Here is a 20483-nt window from a genome sequence, read left to right on the forward strand (position 1 = left end):
CGCTGCGTATCCCTTAACTTCTTAGCGTTCGATTGACTATTCCGGAATAGGAATACATGGAATAGGAGTTAGAAATCCTTCGTTTACTGGCATCAGCTGTTATTTAAATGACCAGACTATTTGCATGGCAGTACACAATGTTAGAGTGAAAGTAAAAATGTCCATCAACTTTCATATAAATGGTCAAACAGTCTTTTTTTTTTTTTTGCTCAAGATATTAACTGATTTTTTACAAGTGACCTTAACTTGAACTGTGACCTGGGTTTCTTTACCCTAATTTGTGTGCCAGTTTTAAAAGTAACCCATGAAAATCAATTACAGGCTCCATCGTTAAATTATTCTTTTCCTTTTTGTAGAGTTTCCGCCCCCATTGATTGACAATGCTAAGAATTTTTCTGGGGAAGAGTTGAAGAAGAAGCAAGATGAAGCTGCTTTGATAGTTAAGACTTGTTACTGGTGAGTTGAATTTACTGTAAGGTGGATCTAAAGTCTTCCCTTTCGAGAATATCCAAGCCCAGTAACCAGTAATAGAATATATTATATTATTATAAAAACACAGGTGATTATATAAAATCGTGCGCTCTCATTGGCTCGCTATCTCGGATTATCAGCCGATAATCACCTCGACGTACAAGATGGCTGCCAGTAGTCATTTTGCCACTGTAAGTGAAGATGATTTCGCGCTGAAATGTTTTTTTTCTTCCCTTTTTTGAAATAATCACCTGTGTATTTATACTAAAATAATTATTCGCCTCAGGCTCAGTGATTATCGGTGAATATTCTTCACCTATAATCACTTCACCTTCGGCGAATAATAATTCTTAAATAATGAATGGTCTTTAAAGCCTGGGACAAGGCAATCTGGGCTTGGGGAATAAGCAAACCCAGCAGATAACTTAGGTATCAAAGGTGTGTTCTCTGACTCTTATTGTCGAGATTGCATCATGCTCAATTAAAGAGACGTACAACTCAAAAATTGAGCCCAAATTTGACTATTGGGGAAAGATTAAATGAAAGAATTAAATTGCCTGTACATGCACTTACTGGTAATTTGCAGGATGTGCAGCAAAGAAAGCACTGGAGCATGCTGTATGACATAGAAATCTTCTGACAAACACTCCTTGAAAACTCAGTATCTGGTTCTTGAAAACTTGTTGAGTACTCAGGACTGGCCAAGGCTGTGCTCTAACAGTGCCCGGTCGCCTGAGGCGACTAACATTTGGCTTCGGGCGAGTGAAGAAAGTTACCCGGTCGCCCGGCCGGGCACTCGTACTTATTGTATTTCTAGCAGACAAGGAGGCTAAAAAATTAATATGCTGGTCGTTATAGTTTACGAAACCTCTCAGAAAATGTTTTTTCTTCGTACGAAACAATCGGTTCAAAGGCCGTTCCACATGTAACATAATCCGTGACTTTGCACGTAGCCGGCGGCTGCACGAATTTCGATTCTTTCTCAAAAAATAGCATTAAATTTGGAACGTGAAGTTTGGCATTTTTTGGTTATAGTTTTAAAAAAGAGTTCTTACTTCTGCTCTGACAATGGTAAAGCGCGGCCGGCGAAGCGGTGCAATTTATTTTTGTATGAACCCGGGAATCGCAGTTTATGCAAATGTAATTTTTTTACGATTTTTCGCGGCTGCGCCTGCTTGGCCAAAATATATTTTGGTTATGGTTGTTTTTCCCCTGTATATGAAATAACGAAATAAAAAAGGGAAAGATATCATGTTATTTGCTATTGTTTTAGAAACAGAGCAATCCCGCGTTGTCTTTGGTTCGTGACAAATCATTCCGTGCCCTAAACAAGTAAAGCTGTGACTGGCGCTTCGACCGAACAAAAGGCTCATTCCACTAAACATTTTACTGATAATATAAGGAAAAAATACTTTAGTTCTGTCCTGTAGCGATGATTTTCGTTCAGATCAAGATGACTTGCTAAAAGAAAAAAATGATAGCTTTTGGGCCGCGGTGGTTTCATTGTTTCACGGCAGTTTTTACAAAAGCTCCACGGGAATCAAGCGGCATTGATTCACGCTTAGAAAATTTATTTAACCCAACTAACCAGTAAAAAGGTTTACCTGCATTAGACCCAAACGTTTTTACATAAACCTGCGGCAATCTTTACTTTTTCACTTTTAAACCTGAAAAACATCGGTGGCATTGCCATTTTTCTCGTCTTTCTCAAGTATGGCGTGGAAAATTTGACGGGTTGCGGGTTTTTCTTGCACTAGCGAGTTCGAGGATCACCAGAGCAGTAGCAGCAATGTTTTTTTTTTTTGAGAGAGAAAGATGGATGAAGATCTTGCTGCGTTGTTGATCTCAGATAATTAATTAAATAAATAATTAATTAATACAGGCGACCAACTTGGAGGGGTGAGCACCCCAGCTGAAATGCTTGGGAGCCCGAAGGGCTCCACGAAATTTTCCTTAGAGCACAGCTTTGACTGGAATTTTTGTATACAAAATCCAGCACAGACCCTGTTGTAACCAGTTTAAAATATTGTATGACCAATCACAGGCCACTGATGAAATTTTTCGCTAATTGAAAGACTTAATTCTGTGTAATCAAGATGATTTTACTCCTCAATGGGGCGGCGGTTCTAGAATGATAGGGTTAAAGAAGACAATAGTATGTAAGTGGACATAGATGTTGGTAGAGAATTGAATTATTGCACTCTTCAACATTTGCTTTGACAGTGAAATGCCCAACTATAATAAACTAATTCCATCTATTTTGGAGCATGGGTTAGAAGCACTGCCACGTTACTGTCATCTCACGCCTGGTAAGCATCAGTAAAGTACTTTTTTCTTGAATAGTGCACAAAAGACAAGAAATGAAACTAGTCATTCCTTGTTTAGTGTTTTTCTTTTATGTCAAATTACAACCAGATTAATATTGCCTACAGTGGCAGCTTTAAAGAACAGTTAGAATTGAATCCTAGAAATCCCTTATGTTCACTCAGAGCTAAAAGGTTTTGAGATCATGTGTAAATATATTGGTCTCAGTTTGATTAGGTGACCGAAATACAAAGGTCAGTTATCCAAGAATCTCTTTGATAGTTCTTTGACAGCATTCACAAAATAAGGCACCTTTAAGGTGGCTCAAACCAGTTTCAACACTTGAAAGAAACGTTCTTATTAGAAGGATTGACACTTCAACACTTTATCACTGAACAGCAATGTTTTGGTACCATATCAAACACCAATGATTCAGTCATTTTTGTGTCGTAAAAGGTTACCGTGGCAACAGGAAAGCCCTGCAAACACACCCCATATTTTGGCTTTATCTGCTCATATCTCAAAAACGAACTCGGTGACCCCCATTTTATATTTTTGTAATGCAATCAGCATGCCAGAATGAAACTTTCTGCAAAGTTTCAAAAAATTCTGTGCAGTGGATTTAAATAATTGAAAATTTAAGGTAGTTCTGAATCCACTCCACAGAATTATTTTTAACTTTGCAGAGAGTTTCATCTTGGCCTGCTGATCACTTTTGTGCAATAAAAAATTGGGGTCACCCAGTTCGTTTTTGAGATATGAGCAGCTAAAGCCAAAATATAGGGTGTTTTTGCAAGGCTTTCCTGTTTCCATGGTAACTTGTTACGCCACAAAAATGACTGCATCTTGTTCAGCAATAATTGGTGTTTCACACGGTACTATAACATTGCTGTTACATGACAAAGTGTTGTAGTGTCAATCCTTCTAATAACAGTGTGGCCCAGTGGTGGAGGCAGTGTGGCCTAGTGGTTAGGGCACTTGCCTTGAGATCCAGAGATCCCGGGTTCAAGACCCGTTCTAATCACTTGTTGAATTTGTTCCCGGTAGTCCCTAGTTCAACTTCCCGGCTGCACTTGTAAATAGCCAACTGGTTTGCCTCCGGCCAGTTGGGATTCTTAACAGCTAGTTGTTGTTGTGTTCTGTCGTTTCGTTGATTGTGTTTCATTGGCCCTGAAAAGCCAACGGGAGCGGTCAATTAAGTATGTATTGTATTGTATCTCTTGAAAGTGTTGAAACTGGTTTGAGCCACCTTAAGAATAAAATTCTCTGTTTTTCCTCCGAAGGTATCCCACTCAAACCAATGTTGGCACATCCATCTAAGGGAGTGGAAGAAGTGTTTAAACGATTTGAAAATGCAGAATTTACTTGCGAGTTTAAGTATGATGGAGAACGTGCTCAGGTAAGGTGTGCTGCTGGATAAATCTGTAAAAGATCACAGGAGCTGAGTTAACCAATTTTTGTTATCGTCAGATTCATGTTTTGGAAAATGGAGAAATTCACATTTACAGCAGAAACCAAGAAAATAATACCTCCAAGTATCCTGACATCATTGCAAGAATGACGAAGGTTAGAATAATCTAGTACCCTACAACATAAATCATGTTGAAACTTTTAATCTGTATTAGTATATACTAAAACAGTGGATAGCGTTGAACGCGCGTGGTGATTGGCCACTCAAAATCCGGGTATATAACAATTATTCCATGAGCCCGAGTTGGATATGAAGTGATAAAATAACCAACGAGCGTGTAGCGCAAATTGGTTATAATCACTTCATATCCAACAAGGGCGAATGGACTAATTGTTTTAGTAAATTCTCAAACCGGGTTTTGCCGCCGATTTTTATTTCCACAATTTTACAAAGCGTCCGGAAGGAGCATCTTGGCGCACTATTTTCCATATGACGTAAAACTTCGACTATCGACTCATAGTCGGAGTTTTTTAGCCAATCAAAAAGCTAGAAATGCAATAGTCGGAGCTGAAAATTTACTAACCTTTGTTGGTATATACTAAAACAGTGGATAGCGTTGAACTCGCGCGCTGATTGGCTCGTCAAACTCCGAATATCCTGTGCTATTTACCTCCGAGCAACTCGGGAAAAAATGGCGTCCCGATTTGCATCCGTGACAAGTGAAGAAAACATCCAAATTAATTTTTTTGTGCTGTATATTATCTCACTGTTTTAGTATATACTAAAACAACTATTCACCTCATTGTCGGTGGCTAGCGTTGGATATTTACCTCGCCGCTTCGCGGCACCTCCACTTCGGTGAATAGTTGTTAACTATTTCATATGGTTCTGATTTCTCTATCTTGTTTTACTGATTTTGGAATGTATGTGTAATGTTTTATTATTATTATTATTATTATTATTATTATTATTATTATTATTATTATTATTATTATTATTATTATTATTATTATTATTATTATTATTATTATTATTATTATTATTATTATTAATCCTTATGTTTCGTATAAATAGACTGCGAGCAGAAATGCTCAGGCTTCGCCACTCGCACATAGTAGGGCCGTTTATACGACAGAAAATAAGCCGCGGCTTACATAAGACGCGAACATCCCGTATAAATGGTACAAAATCTACGTTCACGGCTATCTCAAGCCGCGGTTTATCCTGGCCTGGGAGTTTATACTCGTATAAATAGTTCCTTTCGCGTATGATGTACGCCGCGCCCAGAGTAAGTCGCGGCTTATAATTAGAGAAAATAACTTATTTTCTCTCGTAAAAAAGACTCTATTGCCTCATTCAGCAGGGCCCTTTTGAAGTGGATGCCTGGGTTAAGGTCTCGGTAAAGGAAAATGATGTGTCCGCAGAAAATGAAATTGTCGCGCCACTATTTTTTGTATAGGGTCAAACTACATATCATATTAAAGCTAACAGATTGAATTATTTGAATAAAGTTTTAGTATTTTGGTATTTAATATTGCCTTTTAGTTTTGAGGCCTCAAACTCAGATCGACCGAGTCTGCTGCAGAAGCTCCTGCCCCTTCAATTTTTTGTGAAAATAACCGCGCTTTGTTGCATCTTAGTCGTAGATGAATGCACTCCAATACCGTGTGAGGAATTTTTGATATGTTAAGAATAGAAGGAAATATCACGCACCATTGTCGAAACTCTCATCTCGTTCTTGATTTGGGCAGAAAAAAGTGCCATAAAATTTGTCTCCGAAGACAAACGAAAAATTCTTCATACGGTATTTGGGGTAGTAAAACCGGGCTGGTGTCTTTTTTTTGTTGGTAGTCACAAATGTGCATACCCCACGGATATTGAATTAATCACCCATCGAGTGGACTGACTTATATTCCCTCCATTATTTCCAAACTTCCCTGCCTAGAGGAGAACTCCTATACTTCCCAAACCATCACGATTCTTCTCTGCCAGCGCGTTAGACCACTCGGCCACCGTGACACACTTCCGTCTGACTGGTGAAAGCAAAAATGTATAATAGAATCTTTCCGCCCGCCATGATTGTTTCAGTATTAAACTATTCGATAGAGTGGACAGCTGCTTTTTCTTTGAGAAAGGCAAGCTTTAAAGGTAAGGAGAAATTTCTACGCTATTTCTAGATCTTGCTTCGTACTTGTGTGTTCCACCGAGTGTGAATATTATTTTGCATAGAACGAATACTTAATTAGAAGCATTTTGCATAGAACGAATACGTACTCCAATATTTCTTGGGAACCAGTTTGTTCGCCGTTTTGACGTAACAAAAAAATAAGAAAATAGCTTTCAACGGCCAAACAAGATAACAAATGAAATCAACTTTTAAAAAACGATGTAGCTATCGCCGTCACGGGGACTCCGCAGCGGTCCCCCATCCAAGTACTAACGTCATTCGGAGGAGCTTAACTTCAGCTGACATTGGGACTACACCAACGAATGTGATCTTTGTGTTAAGTTCGCACATAGATCTTGTCGAACTTTATAACACTTGAAAGAACAAAAAACGCACTCACAAAAACCGAGTGTTATGCCGTCATTTTGTCTTAAAGTGAAGATGCATCCTTTGTTTCGTGAGTTGTCAGTAAACACGCAAGGTATAACTTGGTCACAGGCGGCCGCTAAAATCGATGGCACTTTCGATTTTGCGATTTTACTTGTATGACCAAAAGTACGATAGAAAAATTGAACTCTGATGGAACGTAACAAAAATCTCCCGAAATGTTTTTCGCTGATGGCAAATTGTTTTATTCTCGATCGACACTTCCTGAAAGTTCCTTCTGTTCTCCTTAAAAACTACATATTAATATTTATTTACTTTTTCGTCAATATTTGTTTTGCATAAAGCAGGCTAGCAAAATCTGTACCTTTCTTTGTTCGCATTTTTGAGCGTTAAAATAGAATTTCTGGTCGTATGTTCCTGACAGCAAAAGTCGCAAATTTTGACGTCCCCTATCCAGATACTAACCCCGCTGGGAAGGGTTTAACTTTAGTAACATTGGTCTTGGAAAGGTGTCAGAAGTTCAGAGTACACGCTTAAGCTTGTGGTGAAAAAGAAGTTGTAAATGATCAACATGTCAGCTTTGAAGCCAAATGTTTCTCGATTTCCTTTTATTTTCTTCAATCGTTCTGGGCTTAGTATTTTACTGAACAAAATGTCTTCGTAGAGGGGATATAGCAAAGATGAAGGGGTAGTTTCTAAAGAAACTGTGGTGCTGCGTCGGTGGGGAAGTAGTATACAAAAATTTGGTTTATCAACGGAGTTGATAATGTAAATTGGCCACCGTACAGAGATTCTAAAAGCTGACGTTTCGAGCGTTAGCCCTTCGTCAAAGCGAAGCTCTGACGAAGGGCTAACGCTCGAAACGTCAGCTTTTAGAATCTCTGTACGGTGGTCAATTTACATTATCAACTCCGTTGATAAACCAAATTTTTGTATATAGCAAAGATGTCTACCATGGCACCGTAATGATTTACGATACCAAACAATATCATGTACTTTTAGAGCTACCTATTACGCAAGGAAAACTTGAATCTCCTGAAAAGAAAACAAAACGCAGCTCAGTTGACAGTCATGGAAAAAAACACTGTCAAGTTACTGCATTACCACATGTACGCAATGCGTTCCTACTTTAAAAAATATCCCGTATCCCCACAATTTTTTTCACCTAAATATCCCGGCATAACCTGATCGTCCTCGGCCTTTTGGCTAAGATTAATTTCTCGGATAAGGGCTACGGTCAAGTACCATTGCACTACGTACGGTAGTTTTTTCAGTGCCGTAAGGGGCAGGCACAGAACAGTTTGGGCTGTTTGTCTGTTCTCTCGAGAAACGATGACGAGGGTTTTTTGGGTTTTTTGTTCAGCTCGAGTGTAGAATCAGGACGAACTGTTGTAGTTTCTGAGAACGATTTACTACTTGTAGCTTTTGTTGAGTTTTGAATCGATGATAGAGAGAGTTTTGGCGATCTCAAACCGGACAGGACTATTGTATTTAATAAATTTTATTAACGATATTTCGAGTTATTGTGGAACGTTTGGTACCAAGTTACAGAAATCAATATTATGGAATAGTAAAATTAGAACAGTGTACTGGACTATAGAACACGCAATTACGTAATTTTTGAGCATTGAGAGAATAGAGCACGGATGTTGTCTTCTTGTCTTCGCCACGGCAAATTTATACAGTTTCAAGGAACTAAACCAGGATTACAGAACCAGACGTCGATTACAGGGCCCGATTGTTCGAAAGCCAATTACCTTAACCCAAGATTAGCGTAAACTTTTGTTTCATGTTTTCAACTTTTTGGTCACAGTTTCCTTTGCTTATTTTTGTTTTTCAAGATTGACTTCTTCTAATGTAGAGTTTCACTGAATATCAGCCTTGAACAGCATTTGGGAGTAGAGGATAAAACTCGGATGATTTAAGGCTGATCCTGTAATTTTTGGATGAAAGGAGTTAACGAAGGAAGTAAAACTGTAGGATTTGAATTAAGTCTCCTTCCAAAAAATAAATAAATAAAAGATCCCGTATCCTGATAACCTGCTAATAGGGCTTCGTTGTTTGCATTTGCAAATTTAGTAACATTAGTAATGAGTTTTTACAACAAAAAACTTTAAGTTATATTACAGATGTATCTTTCTGGTAATCTTTCGCCATTTTCCGAAGTCTACCTGTACTTGAAGTTGACTGTAACTGGACAATTTGTGTTAACTGTTTGCGCATTCCACGGATACGCCCTTGTAGGCGTCTTGTTATGAATGAAAATTTGGAACCATAAGGATCAAAATTTTGGCTTTTCCTTGTGCTTTGCGTTTATGCTTGCGTTCGCTTGCGTCGTGTGAAAACCGAAACGCAGCATAGCACAAGGAAATTTGCTGCGTCTGGCCAATTAAAGCACTCGTTCCAGATTCCCCGTGTCTGAACCTTTGAACAAAATGGTGGATGCCGTGGTTGATTTTGAAGCTTATGTCGACGTTCGGTTTTACGAGCATTAGGTACTTATGCTTGTGCTTTGTGCTTGCGCCGCTTGTGAAAACCAGGCTTTTGCGTGCAGTGTACATGTCCCATACTTAAAAGCCAATTATACTGAGCCGATCAGCGTTCGGGCTACTGCTAAGGTAGCAGATCGCGCGTGAAGGCTGTCAATTTACACCCAATCCTTTCACGTGTGATTGACATGATACGTCAATCATTTTTCGCGCGTAGATTATGGCGGGAAACGAAGAAAAGCGATTTTAGCGGTTTTAACTTAAGGACGGTGCCTACTAATTCAAAGATAATTTTGCCTCGGTTTATGATAGTGCAGGAAATGTAGATCTTTACAAGTGTTATTGAAATCCAAAAAGAAAATTGTGGGTAACCACGCATTTTTTAAAGATAATTCATGATTAATATTTGTAAAAAGCTTTAAAATGCAGAGCAATGTATGGCGTTCCTTCTAAAATTGAGGCTTAATTATCTCTCAAAAATGCATGGTTACCTCCAATTTTCTTTTTGGATACCAAGAGTACTTACTAAGATCTACTTTCTCCGGATAGTTTTAAACCGCGCAAAAATATGCCTGTATTAGTAAGCATCACGGATAGGAACGCCGAGTATCTCGAGATGCGCAGAACGTATGCGCGATAACAATAGTAGGCACCGTCCTTAAAATTAATTTTTCAGATTTTTTTTTTTCCGGGAAAATATACTTCACAGCCCACCTATTCAAGATTTGGAAAAACAAAAAAATTGAGCGAGACCCCCAAATTTACCTTTACTGAATCCTCAATCAATGTAGGCACTGGTCACCCTTTTCTTTTACAGGGCAAAGTAGCCAACGGTGAGAGGCAAATTAAAGACAATATAGACGGCGGTATACCGCCGCTGACGGCTTCTAATGAAACCCCTGTATTCAGTCAGTTTTTTTGCATTCTCTGCATATTTTCAAGCAAAAGAGAGACAGATTACGGTCTTCATTTAAAACGGCCAGAATATTTTTTATCCATCATTCCGCTGTGTCTGTTGTCAGGCCAGGATTCTGAGCAGACTAGTGTAACATGGCTCATTCTGGCATGACTTTTTAGTTTTAGTTTGTATTTAATAAGTCAACTCTTTTATTGGAAAAAAAACGTTTTTTTAATTCAGAATTTAATGTAACTTTACGCTGCACCAAGAGCATTCATTTTGTGACTGTTTATTTTTTAGGGTAGACCTTATTCATAAATAGCCTGAATTTCAGCCGTCTCCTCTAGTCGCCTACTCCCGAGAGAGACGTCTGAAATGGCAGGCAGTAATTATTTATCATTCTTAAATCCTCTTGATCTTTTCTGTATGTAAATCATTTCATCCAGTGTCTTACCCAAATGCTACCTAAAAAAAGTTAAAACTTTTTCCTTTGAAATTGCTTGGTAGGCGTATTTTCAAAGTGCTTTTCCTCATTCATTTATGAACACGGTGTTTGTCAATGATGCTTATTTCAAATGAAAATGTTATCGCTGTTAGGTTTTAGGAGATGGAATCAAATCCTGCATCATAGATACAGAGGCAGTAGCATGGGATCGCGAGAAGAGGCAGATTTTACCCTTCCAGATTCTTAGCACAAGAAAAAGAAAGGTTCTATGTCTCTTTTGTTGTTGGAGGATTCCTCTTTCTGCTTTAAAACCTTAGATATAATGATCAACATTCCAGGAGAATTTTCGAGTGTTTTTCTTCAAGTGTTTTGGTTTTCCTTCTCGTGAAAATCGACTCCTTTTTAATTACCTTTGGCTGTCATGCTACGAAAACTTGCATGGATTGTATAACCGCTACGAGAGGAACCTTTTATACATACTTTTGGCTTCATCTTGTTGAGCTGTGCCCTTTGCAACTAAGTCCCTAAGACTGAAAGCAAAGGTGATGAGCTTGGAAAAAATGAAATGAAGCAAGGTGCGCGCCTGCAGAAAATTTGAAGGGGTTTTGATGGGATCATGTTCGAATGAAAGCATAGTTGTCAATTTCTTAACACTTTGTATAAATCTCAGGCTTAGAGCGGTTTTCAATTGAGTGTCGAAAGTAAATAGCGAATTACTTTGGTTTTGCATCTACTTCACTCGGTGATTGATTCAAAGTTTTCGCGCCACTTTTTCAACCAATCAGAAGTGAAACGAAAACCAATTGTGGCTCGCGCGTGCACATTTTCCCGCCTTTTGTGTCGGCTACGTGTAATTACTTCGAGTTTTGATTGGTTTACTGGATTGTCTCCGTCCTTTTTGATTGTTTAAAGTAATTACTATGGAAAAGTGGCGCGAGAACTTTGGACCAATCATTGGGTCAAGTAATGCAAAACCAAAGCAATTCGCTAATTACTTTCGACACTCAATTGAAAACCGCTCTTTGTAGCTTAATTCGAGTGCGTTACTAATAGAGCGATTTTCAATTGAGTGTCGAAAGTAATTAGCGAATTGCTTTGGTTTTTGCATTCCTTCACTCAGTGAAGTTCAACCAATCAGAAGTGAAATCAAAACCAATCGTGGCTCGGGCGTGCACATTTTCCCGCGCTTTGTGTCGGCTACGTGAAGTTACTTCAATTTTTGATTGGTTTACTGGATTCTCTCCGCCCTTTTTGATTGGCCAAAGTAATTACTTTGGTTTTGGTTTTGGTTTTACGACACTCGATTGAACCTCGCTCTAACGAAGATTCAGCTAATTAAATTGAATTTATTTTTATTGAGAAAGGGAAACGTGTGTACTAGAAGCAAAAATTCTTATAGCAGAGTAGAGAACCAAGAAACTGAAAGCAAAAGTGCTGGCAAATTCGGGAGTCAAAGCCGAAAAAAGTCAAACTCGCAGTGGTGGAAGACAAATCCTTTCACTGAGCGCTGTGCCAACCTTACTAAGATCCTGACGTTTACTTTTTGTACGTTAATCAATTCTCTGATTGCTTTCCTGTCCCAGGATGCTGATGCCTCAGAAATTAAAGTTCAAGTTTGTGTATATGCATTTGATCTGTTATACCTCAACGGAAAAGTAAGTTTCATTAACTATCTTTAGTCTGATTGGTCAAGGGGATCTGTGTTTCTCAGTGGTGCTCTTCAGTTATACGCGATATACTGCCAAGTTCCTTTAACGCCAAAATTACCACTTGCTCCTTAACTTTAGTTTAATAAGTGCGTAAAAAGGTGAAATGTACAACGTTTGTTCTTTGAATTGCCCATTGAAAATGTTTCCAGTAGCTCAGTGTTAAATTCTTACAACCGTCTTCGTCATTCAGCAAGCTAACTCGTCCAGTCTCCAAGAGGAACCTTCCTGTTCCATCGGGGTTTCTCAGCCCGGGCTGATGTCTTGATATGAAATTTGCTTTTTCTGTGGTATGTGATTTATTATATTTTCTGTTCCACAGTCCGTAACTAAGATTGTTTTGAATTTTCAGTCTTACGTAAAAGAACCTTTCCGTGTTCGCAGAGAAGCATTGCGATCTTCTTTCACAGAAATCGAAGGGGTACGTGATTCTTTACTTGCGAGACTTCGTTTTGTGCAATATGGTTAAAGTACTTCTGGTTTATTAGACAGCCACCACCTTTATTGCGACTGTTTTTTCACATTTTGTCACAAGTTGTGATTGGTTTCTCACGAAATATCCATCATCTTATCTTCGATAGACTTGCCTTCCTCTCCTTCCTCCAGAACAGTGCGATTATGGCTGAATCGGAGAATAGCTCAGAATTATTCCATTAGTTTTGACATACGATTCTTCCGATTCTCCGATTCTTTAGATTCTCATTTTACATACAATTCTACCGATTATACCTATTTTTATTCTCCGATTTTCTAATTGTTCCGATTATGCGATTCTCCGATTGTACGTACTAAAAGAGTTGCGCCCGAATGAACACAGAATACTTGATTATAGCATCTTAAGGTAAATCGTAGAATCAAATAATAATTTCTAAAGCATCCTAAGAAAAAATAGTAGAATCGGAACATGATTTTTAGATCATCTTAAGGTAAAATCGTAGAATAGGAAGAACCGGAGACTAATAGCGCTAATTGGGGACACATTCGGGCCAGACCATAGTTACTATGGCCAGACAACACAACACCGCCCGGGGAACTCCGTGCCCTGCTGTTATCGGATAGTGTGTCTAACGTTATCCAGAGTTTATGAGCAAGGGTTGTGAGATCCGAGAAGAATTGAAATTAAAGTCTAACCATTTGCGGGTGTGGATTACAAAGGCAGCACTTTTTCCTCAGTTATTTAAAGACCCTGAGTGTTGGTCCTGCAGGAGGAAAGGAAAGGAACTTTATTTAAGTGTCCAGTCGTTCTAGCGCTGGAGCACTAATTTGGGACACTGTAAACTGAAATAAACAAATTAGCGCAAATCAAATCAAATCAAGTCTTGGTTATTGAGGAGAGGGGAAAACCGGAGGACCCGGAGAAAAACCTCTCGGAGCGGAGCAGAGTAGAGAACCAACAAACTTCAACCACATACGACGCCGAGTCTGGGAATCGAACCTGGGCCACATTGGTGGGAGACAAGTGCTCTCACCACTGCGCCATACCTGGGGGAGGTGGTGAGTCGAACTCACCACCTCCCCCACGGTAGTCCGATGCTCAACCAACTGAGCCAACCTACAATAGGCCTAGCGCCGAGTTGGCAAAAACCACTCTCGCATCCATGTTTTTTTAAATTTTCATTAAATTCTGAACGCTTGAACACTTGGAAATTAAAGCCAATCACTTTCCAAGGAAGGGTTATGTTTTACAAACGTTGGCCGTACAGCACTTATATTTCAACAGATTTAACTATTAGAGGGTCATGTGAAGTGCTGTTTTTCTACCCATGTAAACCATGTGAGCGTAAGCCCTACTAATGGACATGGGCCAACAGAAGGGGCTTTGCTTGAGCCAAGGAGGCTTCTTACGTTTTGTTTAGATTCTGATGAATATCCTCCAAGAACATCTATTAAAATTTGTTTGGTTAACTCCCCTCATTTTAGTCACAGTTCATTTTTACGTTATCTTGTATGCTTTTCTTCTGACAGGAATTCATGTTTGCTCAGAGTTCTGACTCTGTAAACACGGACGACATAGCGGAATTTTTAGACGAGTCTATCAAGGGTAAGAAAATCTTGCTTTATCGTGTTGAAATTGTGGCCTTGTAAAGTGCGTAAAAACTGTCGAAATTAATTCCAACGTTGCTTTCATTTTCTTCTTGCCATGATTGGCCAGAAAATCTCGTGCTTCTTTCTCGACCAATCAGAATCTACGACAAATTGCGCTTTGCGTCATCTTCGTTAAAGCCACAAATTGTTTATTAATGTTTTAAAAACTACAATTTCACTGTCTTGCATTTTCATTCTTGTCTTTCATTTTCTTCTGTAAGGAAACTGCGAAGGGCTGATGGTGAAAACTCTTGAAGTGGACGCCACTTACGAAATTGCCAAACGTTCACATAACTGGTTAAAAGTAAGTAAGTAAAGTAAAGTAAGTTCACCTCGACAACGAAGAAGAAAAGCGCAACTCTATAGCTTTTGACATTTCTTTCCTTATCACGATTTCAGTTGAAGAAGGACTACCTGGCTGGCGTCGGAGATACGTTAGATGTGGTGGTGATTGGTGGGTATCTTGGTAAAGGCAAAAGGACCGGTTCATACGGAGGCTATCTTTTAGCTTGCTATGATCCTGAAAGTGAGGAGTTCCAGACCATATGTAAGGTGACCTCAAAGTTTGTATTTTTTCCCATTTCTCGCGGTCAGCCCAATGGTCTCTGGCGCTTTGTATCCGTCCATTGTTCTCCCGCGCTTGGCCTAAACCTCAGTCTTCTTTCCCTTTGCTGTGCTTTATTGCGTATAATTATCATATGGCAAGCAATTCTCAGGCGAAATGGAAAACCCTTATTGGCTGGTTTTCGTTCGGGATTTTACATTACAGACCGTTACCATGGAAATGGTGCTCTCTTCCATATTTTTTCTATGTCCTGGAAAATTCAAGTTGAATGAAACACATAAAGTTTTAACAAAGCAGAATTCAATTTTTTTTTCATCACAACAGTACAATTATAGCAAGCGGAATTTAGTTTTACATGTAAAGGTTACTGTTCAAAGTTCGCTGATGGTAGCCTGTTCCAGGTTCCCAGATAATCGGGTAAAAGAAAGCAACTGCGTGTGAAAAGCGAGTGGGGCCTTGCACAAACATTCACCAAGCGGAGAAGTGTCCGATCGCTCAAAGACACGATGCCATATAATGAATAAGTTTAGGTGCACTGTTATTTGACTTAAAGAACGGGTCACATTTTTTTCGAGGTCTCTACAGTTTGTTTTCTTTTCCCATAGATTGGAACTGGCTTTACCGACGAACTTCTCGACCAACATCACCAGTTTTTCAAGGATCACGTGATTTCACAACCAAAGGCGTACTATCGCTATGACGACAATTTGGCGCCTGATCATTGGTTCGACCCAGTGCAGGTCACGTGTTTACCTTTCAGTTGTTGAACGACCTCATTTTGCTGGCATCTGGAGCTTTAATAGTATTTTTTTTCCTGATACCAATTTTTTTTCACTCGTTCTCATCTTTCAGGTGTGGGAGATAAGAGCAGCGGATCTTTCGATTTCTCCTGTGCATAAAGCAGCAGTTGGCCTGGTAAGAATGTGTACATTATAAATGAGAACAACAAGCACGCAGACTTGCAAGGTTTTTTTTACATGGCTATTTTGAATGTATAAACAGAGTTAAGTGAATAGAGTGTAATGTGAAGTGCTATATTTCAATCCTATATGAACCATGTGAGCGTTAGCCCTACTGATGGAAATGGGCCCACACAAGGACAGAGAAAAACTCTGACCAGGGTTACGTTTGTATAAACGTAACCTTTCCTTGTACTTGTACATGTTCATTGCCGTGACTTTAACATCTTCACTTCCCACGGCCTGCACCCGTCTGACCTTGTAGCTCAGTAGGTAGAGCAGCGGTGATCTAGCCTGAAGGTCGTGGGTTCAATTCCCACCCTGGTCAGAGTTTTTCTCTGTCCTTGTGTGGGCCCATTTCCATCAGTAGGGCTAACGCTCACATGGTTCATATGGGATAGAAATCTACCACTTCACATTACACTCAATTCAGTTAACTCTGTTTAAAAATATAATGTGCTACACGTGGTAGGTGCGGATTTCCCTTGTTCAACTTTTATGGGTGCGGAATAAAACCCTACCTTGTTTTACAAATGACCAATTAGTTCTTTTCTGATTTTTATTCAAACGTAGCCGTACAAACTTTCTCTACTTTGTCTTCTTAGGTTGATCCTGTTAAGGGAATTTCGTTACGATTTCCACGCTTCCTTAGAATCCGAGACGACAAAACGCCAGAGCAAGCTACAGACAGTTCACAAGTGAGACACTTCCAAAATAATTAATTACTTTTCTGTTGAAATAATGAAAGGAAGACTTGTCCTTGTTCAGAGGGTTGAGGGATTCGTCCTCATTTTGGCTTGAGTGAGTTGTATTTCAATTTTGTTTTGTTCTTTTTCCGTTTTAAAGGTGGCAGAAATGTACAGAAGCCAGGAAACTGTGAAGAATAACACCAATCCTCCTGCTGTCCCGGATGCGGATGACTTTTATTGAGAATTAAGGATGATGCCAAAGGAAACTTTTGGTGGCTTTACAGCATTCACGGACGAAGTGTTCTAACCTATAAGACTTCGATTGCTGTAGTGACTAAGTAGTCCGCCATGCGTTACCTTCCATTCGATTGAGAATCATCAACGCGCTGTTTTTGCGCGAAGATTATTGCAGCTGTCCAACGAGGGACAATGAGGAAGGCTAATACTAGAACTTCATCCGTAACTTTCCGGGAAAAATGGACATCCTTCGAAGGTTGTCTTCTTTTTCCACTTTTTACCGAAACGACCGCAATTTTCTGTACCATTTATTTGCACCACTAAAACCAGGCTCCGATGCGAGGATTAAACCGCTTCACTTACCGGGCTTTTGGCCGCCCGCCACATTTATTTGTACCCAGACTCTTCCATCATTCGGAAATGGACTCAAATTCTTTTCTCACCGAAAATTCCGTTAAGGTAATTCCCTATCCAGATTTTTTCAAACTTGGCACAATTGATATTCATACACAGAACATTTTAAAAAATGTAATAAAAAGATTGGGTCACTGTGCTTGTTTTCGCGCAGTATGCCCTTTATTTTAAGTGTTTTTTTACCGAATTACGCGAGAAGCGTTCGAAACTACAGATCAACCGGAAAAATTTGTTGTCATGTAGCAAAAGCTATCGAGTATTACTGAAAACTTGAACTTATTTGTTTGTCCGGGGTATAATCTTTTAAGTAAAGTAATTTCAAATTGCTTAATCTTGCAAAGAAATGTAAGCAAATCGGACCGCTACAGTCATCGCCTTGCACCCCATGTCTGGCTCCAAATGCAGTTTCACGTCATTTATATGTAAATACTACAACTTCTACTATCCAACTTTTTTTCGCCTTAAAATGTTTTCCGTGTACCTATTAAGAGTAAATAAAACCATTAAAAATGAAGGGTCACCTTGCTCGTTTCTTCACAACAATATGATAATGCGTTTTCGGATTCAAAATGATCATTTTCCGCGAAAAGACTGGGGCGAGTTCCAAGAGCAACACCTTAACCGAGAAGAGTTATCATGATTGCTCTTGAACAGCAAAAGCGGCCTTTATTGCCTCTCTTCAGATGGCCCGGGCCGAAACGCCGCCATCTCCGAGTTGCAGTGTTATGCGCGGTGCAAAACAAGGGAATCGCCTTAAATGGTAAGCGCCCCGGTTTTTGCATCACCGTGTTTTCCCGCGCGCGCCAAATCACAGCTGCTACCCAAAACTACAACCTTCCGTCATCTTCCCCACCGAAAACTCAATCATATATCAAATTTCAGCCTCATTAGCATAAAAACTGTCCGCTGCGTATCCCTTAACTTTTAAGTAGCACAAAGGGCGCGTTCGATTGACTGTTCCGGAATAGGAATACATGGAATAGGAGTTAGAAATCCTTCGTTTTTGCGAAGATTCATCTTAATATTGTCAAACATCTGCTAAAATGCTATTTCAAACACAGCTTGATTATCCTTGTTGCTGCAAAACGCCACACAGTGTTTTAAATCACTCCACCCTAACCCTAACCCAGATAGAAATTTCAGTGAAATATAAGCTGTGATGGGGGAAACCATTTTGGCATGCTAAAACCGACTATTTGACGACGAGTCCAGTGGTACCTTGACAAATGCAAAATTTGCAGTTCTTTATCTCCACAGATACGAATCCTTGACCTTAAGCAAACAACGCACTCAGTGAATAGCACGTAGCATAAAGATCGTGTTTCGCAGTTAAATCAATATTCATTAGCGGTGAAGGTCGGTTACCTCAAACGTACCGGCAATCGAAACACTTTTCCTCGCGATCATCCTTAATTGTGCCCAAGGATTCTGGGGCCAAGTTGCAGGGAATGTTTTCCCTGTGACATTTTCAACCATCTTTTGTTTGGTTATTTATTTATTTGTTTGAGGCAGGTTGAAGTTTTGGCAGCTATTCAGCTGTTGTGGACCTGCGATACCCGCCCACCCATATACTCACAGAGGACAGCCACAACACCGGGAACTTCATCCCCTACTCTTCCTGAATAGCATGTGGGTTCTTTAACGTCCCACAGGGAACTTATGAACATAAAAAGATATCTTTGAGACGGGGCCTATGGTTTATACTCCTTATCCGAGAAGTCTTGAAAGTCTAACCATTTGCGGAAGTAATTACAAAGGCAGCACTTTCTCCTCAGTTATTTAAAGACCCTGAGTGTTGGTCCGGCCAGAGTCGAACTCACGACCTCCCGCATGGCAGCCCGATGCTCAACAAACTGAGCCACCGGTAAATGGCTGTTGGTTGAGAGGATTGCGCTGCGAGCGTATCACACTCCGAATCGGCCATTTCCGAGTTCATGTCTGCCTCCTCTTTAAAGCGAGTCTAAGAGCGAAGGTTTTGTGATGGTAATTAGTTCTACTTTACATAAACTATGAATGAAAACTAATTTTCATAAGAAAACTTCGCACGTGGACTCGCTTTGAAGAGAAGGCAGACATGAAGTCGAAAATGGCCTTTTGTCAACGCTGTACTGAAAACCGCGAATTATCGGACAAGGACAATCGGAGACTGATGCTGGTATTTCACACTTGCATCGCAATACAAACTCCACAACACTGAACTGTACTAACGCAAGCGACTTCAGAATACTCTAAAATCTATCGCACAAATTACCGAGACTTTATTTTAGCATGGCTATATCCTTCACATTACAAATTACCTAGACTTGAATTTTAGCATGGTTACATCCTTCAGACAGTAAGCGCGTTATGATCGAGCAATCCACCTTTATAGGGTACGGACCGCTAAATTCAATAACCTTACAGCTACGGTTCCTTGTTTTTACTCGTTCAATCATTAAAAGGAATGAGTCTGGGCTCAAAATCTTCTCACAGACAGCGAGGCTTTTCCCAGTTTGCTTTTGCCTTTTTGACACACCTTTATCTTGAACGATTGAAAAAAGAGAATTGGAAGGCGGTTTTATGAAGAAGTCGCTGTACTCTGTTGATTAGGGAGTTTAGAAACCACGACGGCTACGGGCGACGAAAACGTCACTTCAAAATATACGTTTGATCTATTTTAAGTATTTCGTGATTACTCCATCTTCTTTATATTATTCAGTATGGTCGAAGTGTCCTAAAACTGGATTGGTACGGACGGATTTGAAGTCAAGATTCACTGTAGTTTGTCCACGTTGTCGTCAAAATTTGATGAGTGCGGGAGAGGTTGTTCAAAAAGTGCGTGCCGCACGTGCAGCACGATCATTTTTGTTCTTTTAACCAATAATATTACTGCTTTTTGGCGTTGGCGTCGTCGTTTCTTAAACTCTCTATTCCCCAACGGGTTTCAAGTGTCGCCCTCAGGAGGGGAAGGCTGATTTCAATCTCGTTCCCAGGAATTCTCTCCAGCCTAGAAGCCAAGGGAGAAGTCCTGGGAACGAGGTTGATATTGGTTGTAGATACCAGGGTTTTTCATACGCTTTCATTTCCAAGAGACCTTCATACAAAAGTGAACCCCGACAGTTTCTAAAAGACAAGATTAGATTCAATTCTTCCGTGAAATACTGTAAACTGTATACTCCTTTATTCATTATATCTGTCATAATTACAGGTTAGTCGACTGCCCTAAATCTTGTTTTGTCATTAAGTCTGCAGTGTATGGTAAACTAAATAAAATTAC

The 20483-nt window shown here is 39.7% G+C and overlaps 2 protein-coding genes across 2 annotated transcripts in view; one reads left to right on the plus strand and one right to left on the minus strand.

Moving 5' to 3' along the window:
* Positions 1–340: 340 nt before the first annotated feature.
* Positions 341–17741, plus strand: LOC138059763 (DNA ligase 1-like). The gene is made up of 14 exons (XM_068905370.1): positions 341–456; positions 2695–2780; positions 4059–4174; positions 4246–4341; positions 10725–10835; positions 12156–12227; positions 12631–12699; positions 14244–14319; positions 14585–14667; positions 14763–14915; positions 15534–15668; positions 15781–15843; positions 16493–16585; positions 16734–17741. Exons 2-14 carry the CDS (start codon positions 2699–2701, stop codon positions 16815–16817), a joined length of 1233 nt encoding a protein of 410 aa, XP_068761471.1. The 5' UTR covers positions 341–456; positions 2695–2698; the 3' UTR covers positions 16818–17741.
* Positions 17742–20365: 2624 nt separating this feature from the next.
* The window catches only part of LOC138059718 (uncharacterized), a 14119-nt gene continuing 14001 nt past the window's right edge, over positions 20366–20483 (minus strand). Inside the window, exon 6 of the mRNA XM_068905323.1 lies at positions 20366–20483. This exon is cut by the window's right edge and continues 860 nt beyond it. The gene's annotated coding sequence lies outside the window, so the exon portion shown is untranslated.

The sequence above is a fragment of the Montipora capricornis genome, chromosome 8 (assembly GCF_036669925.1).
Source record: "Montipora capricornis isolate CH-2021 chromosome 8, ASM3666992v2, whole genome shotgun sequence".
NCBI lineage: Eukaryota > Metazoa > Cnidaria > Anthozoa > Scleractinia > Acroporidae > Montipora > Montipora capricornis.

Coding starts and splice junctions, on each gene's coding strand:
- LOC138059763 (XM_068905370.1), top strand. CDS start 2,699: ATGCCCAACTATAATAAACTAATTCCATCTATTTTGGAGCATGGGTTA. Junction 10,836..12,155: donor TTAGCACAAGAAAAAGAAAG/GTTCTATGTCTC, acceptor TTCCTGTCCCAG/GATGCTGATGCCTCAGAAAT. Junction 14,668..14,762: donor GTTCACATAACTGGTTAAAA/GTAAGTAAGTAA, acceptor TCACGATTTCAG/TTGAAGAAGGACTACCTGGC.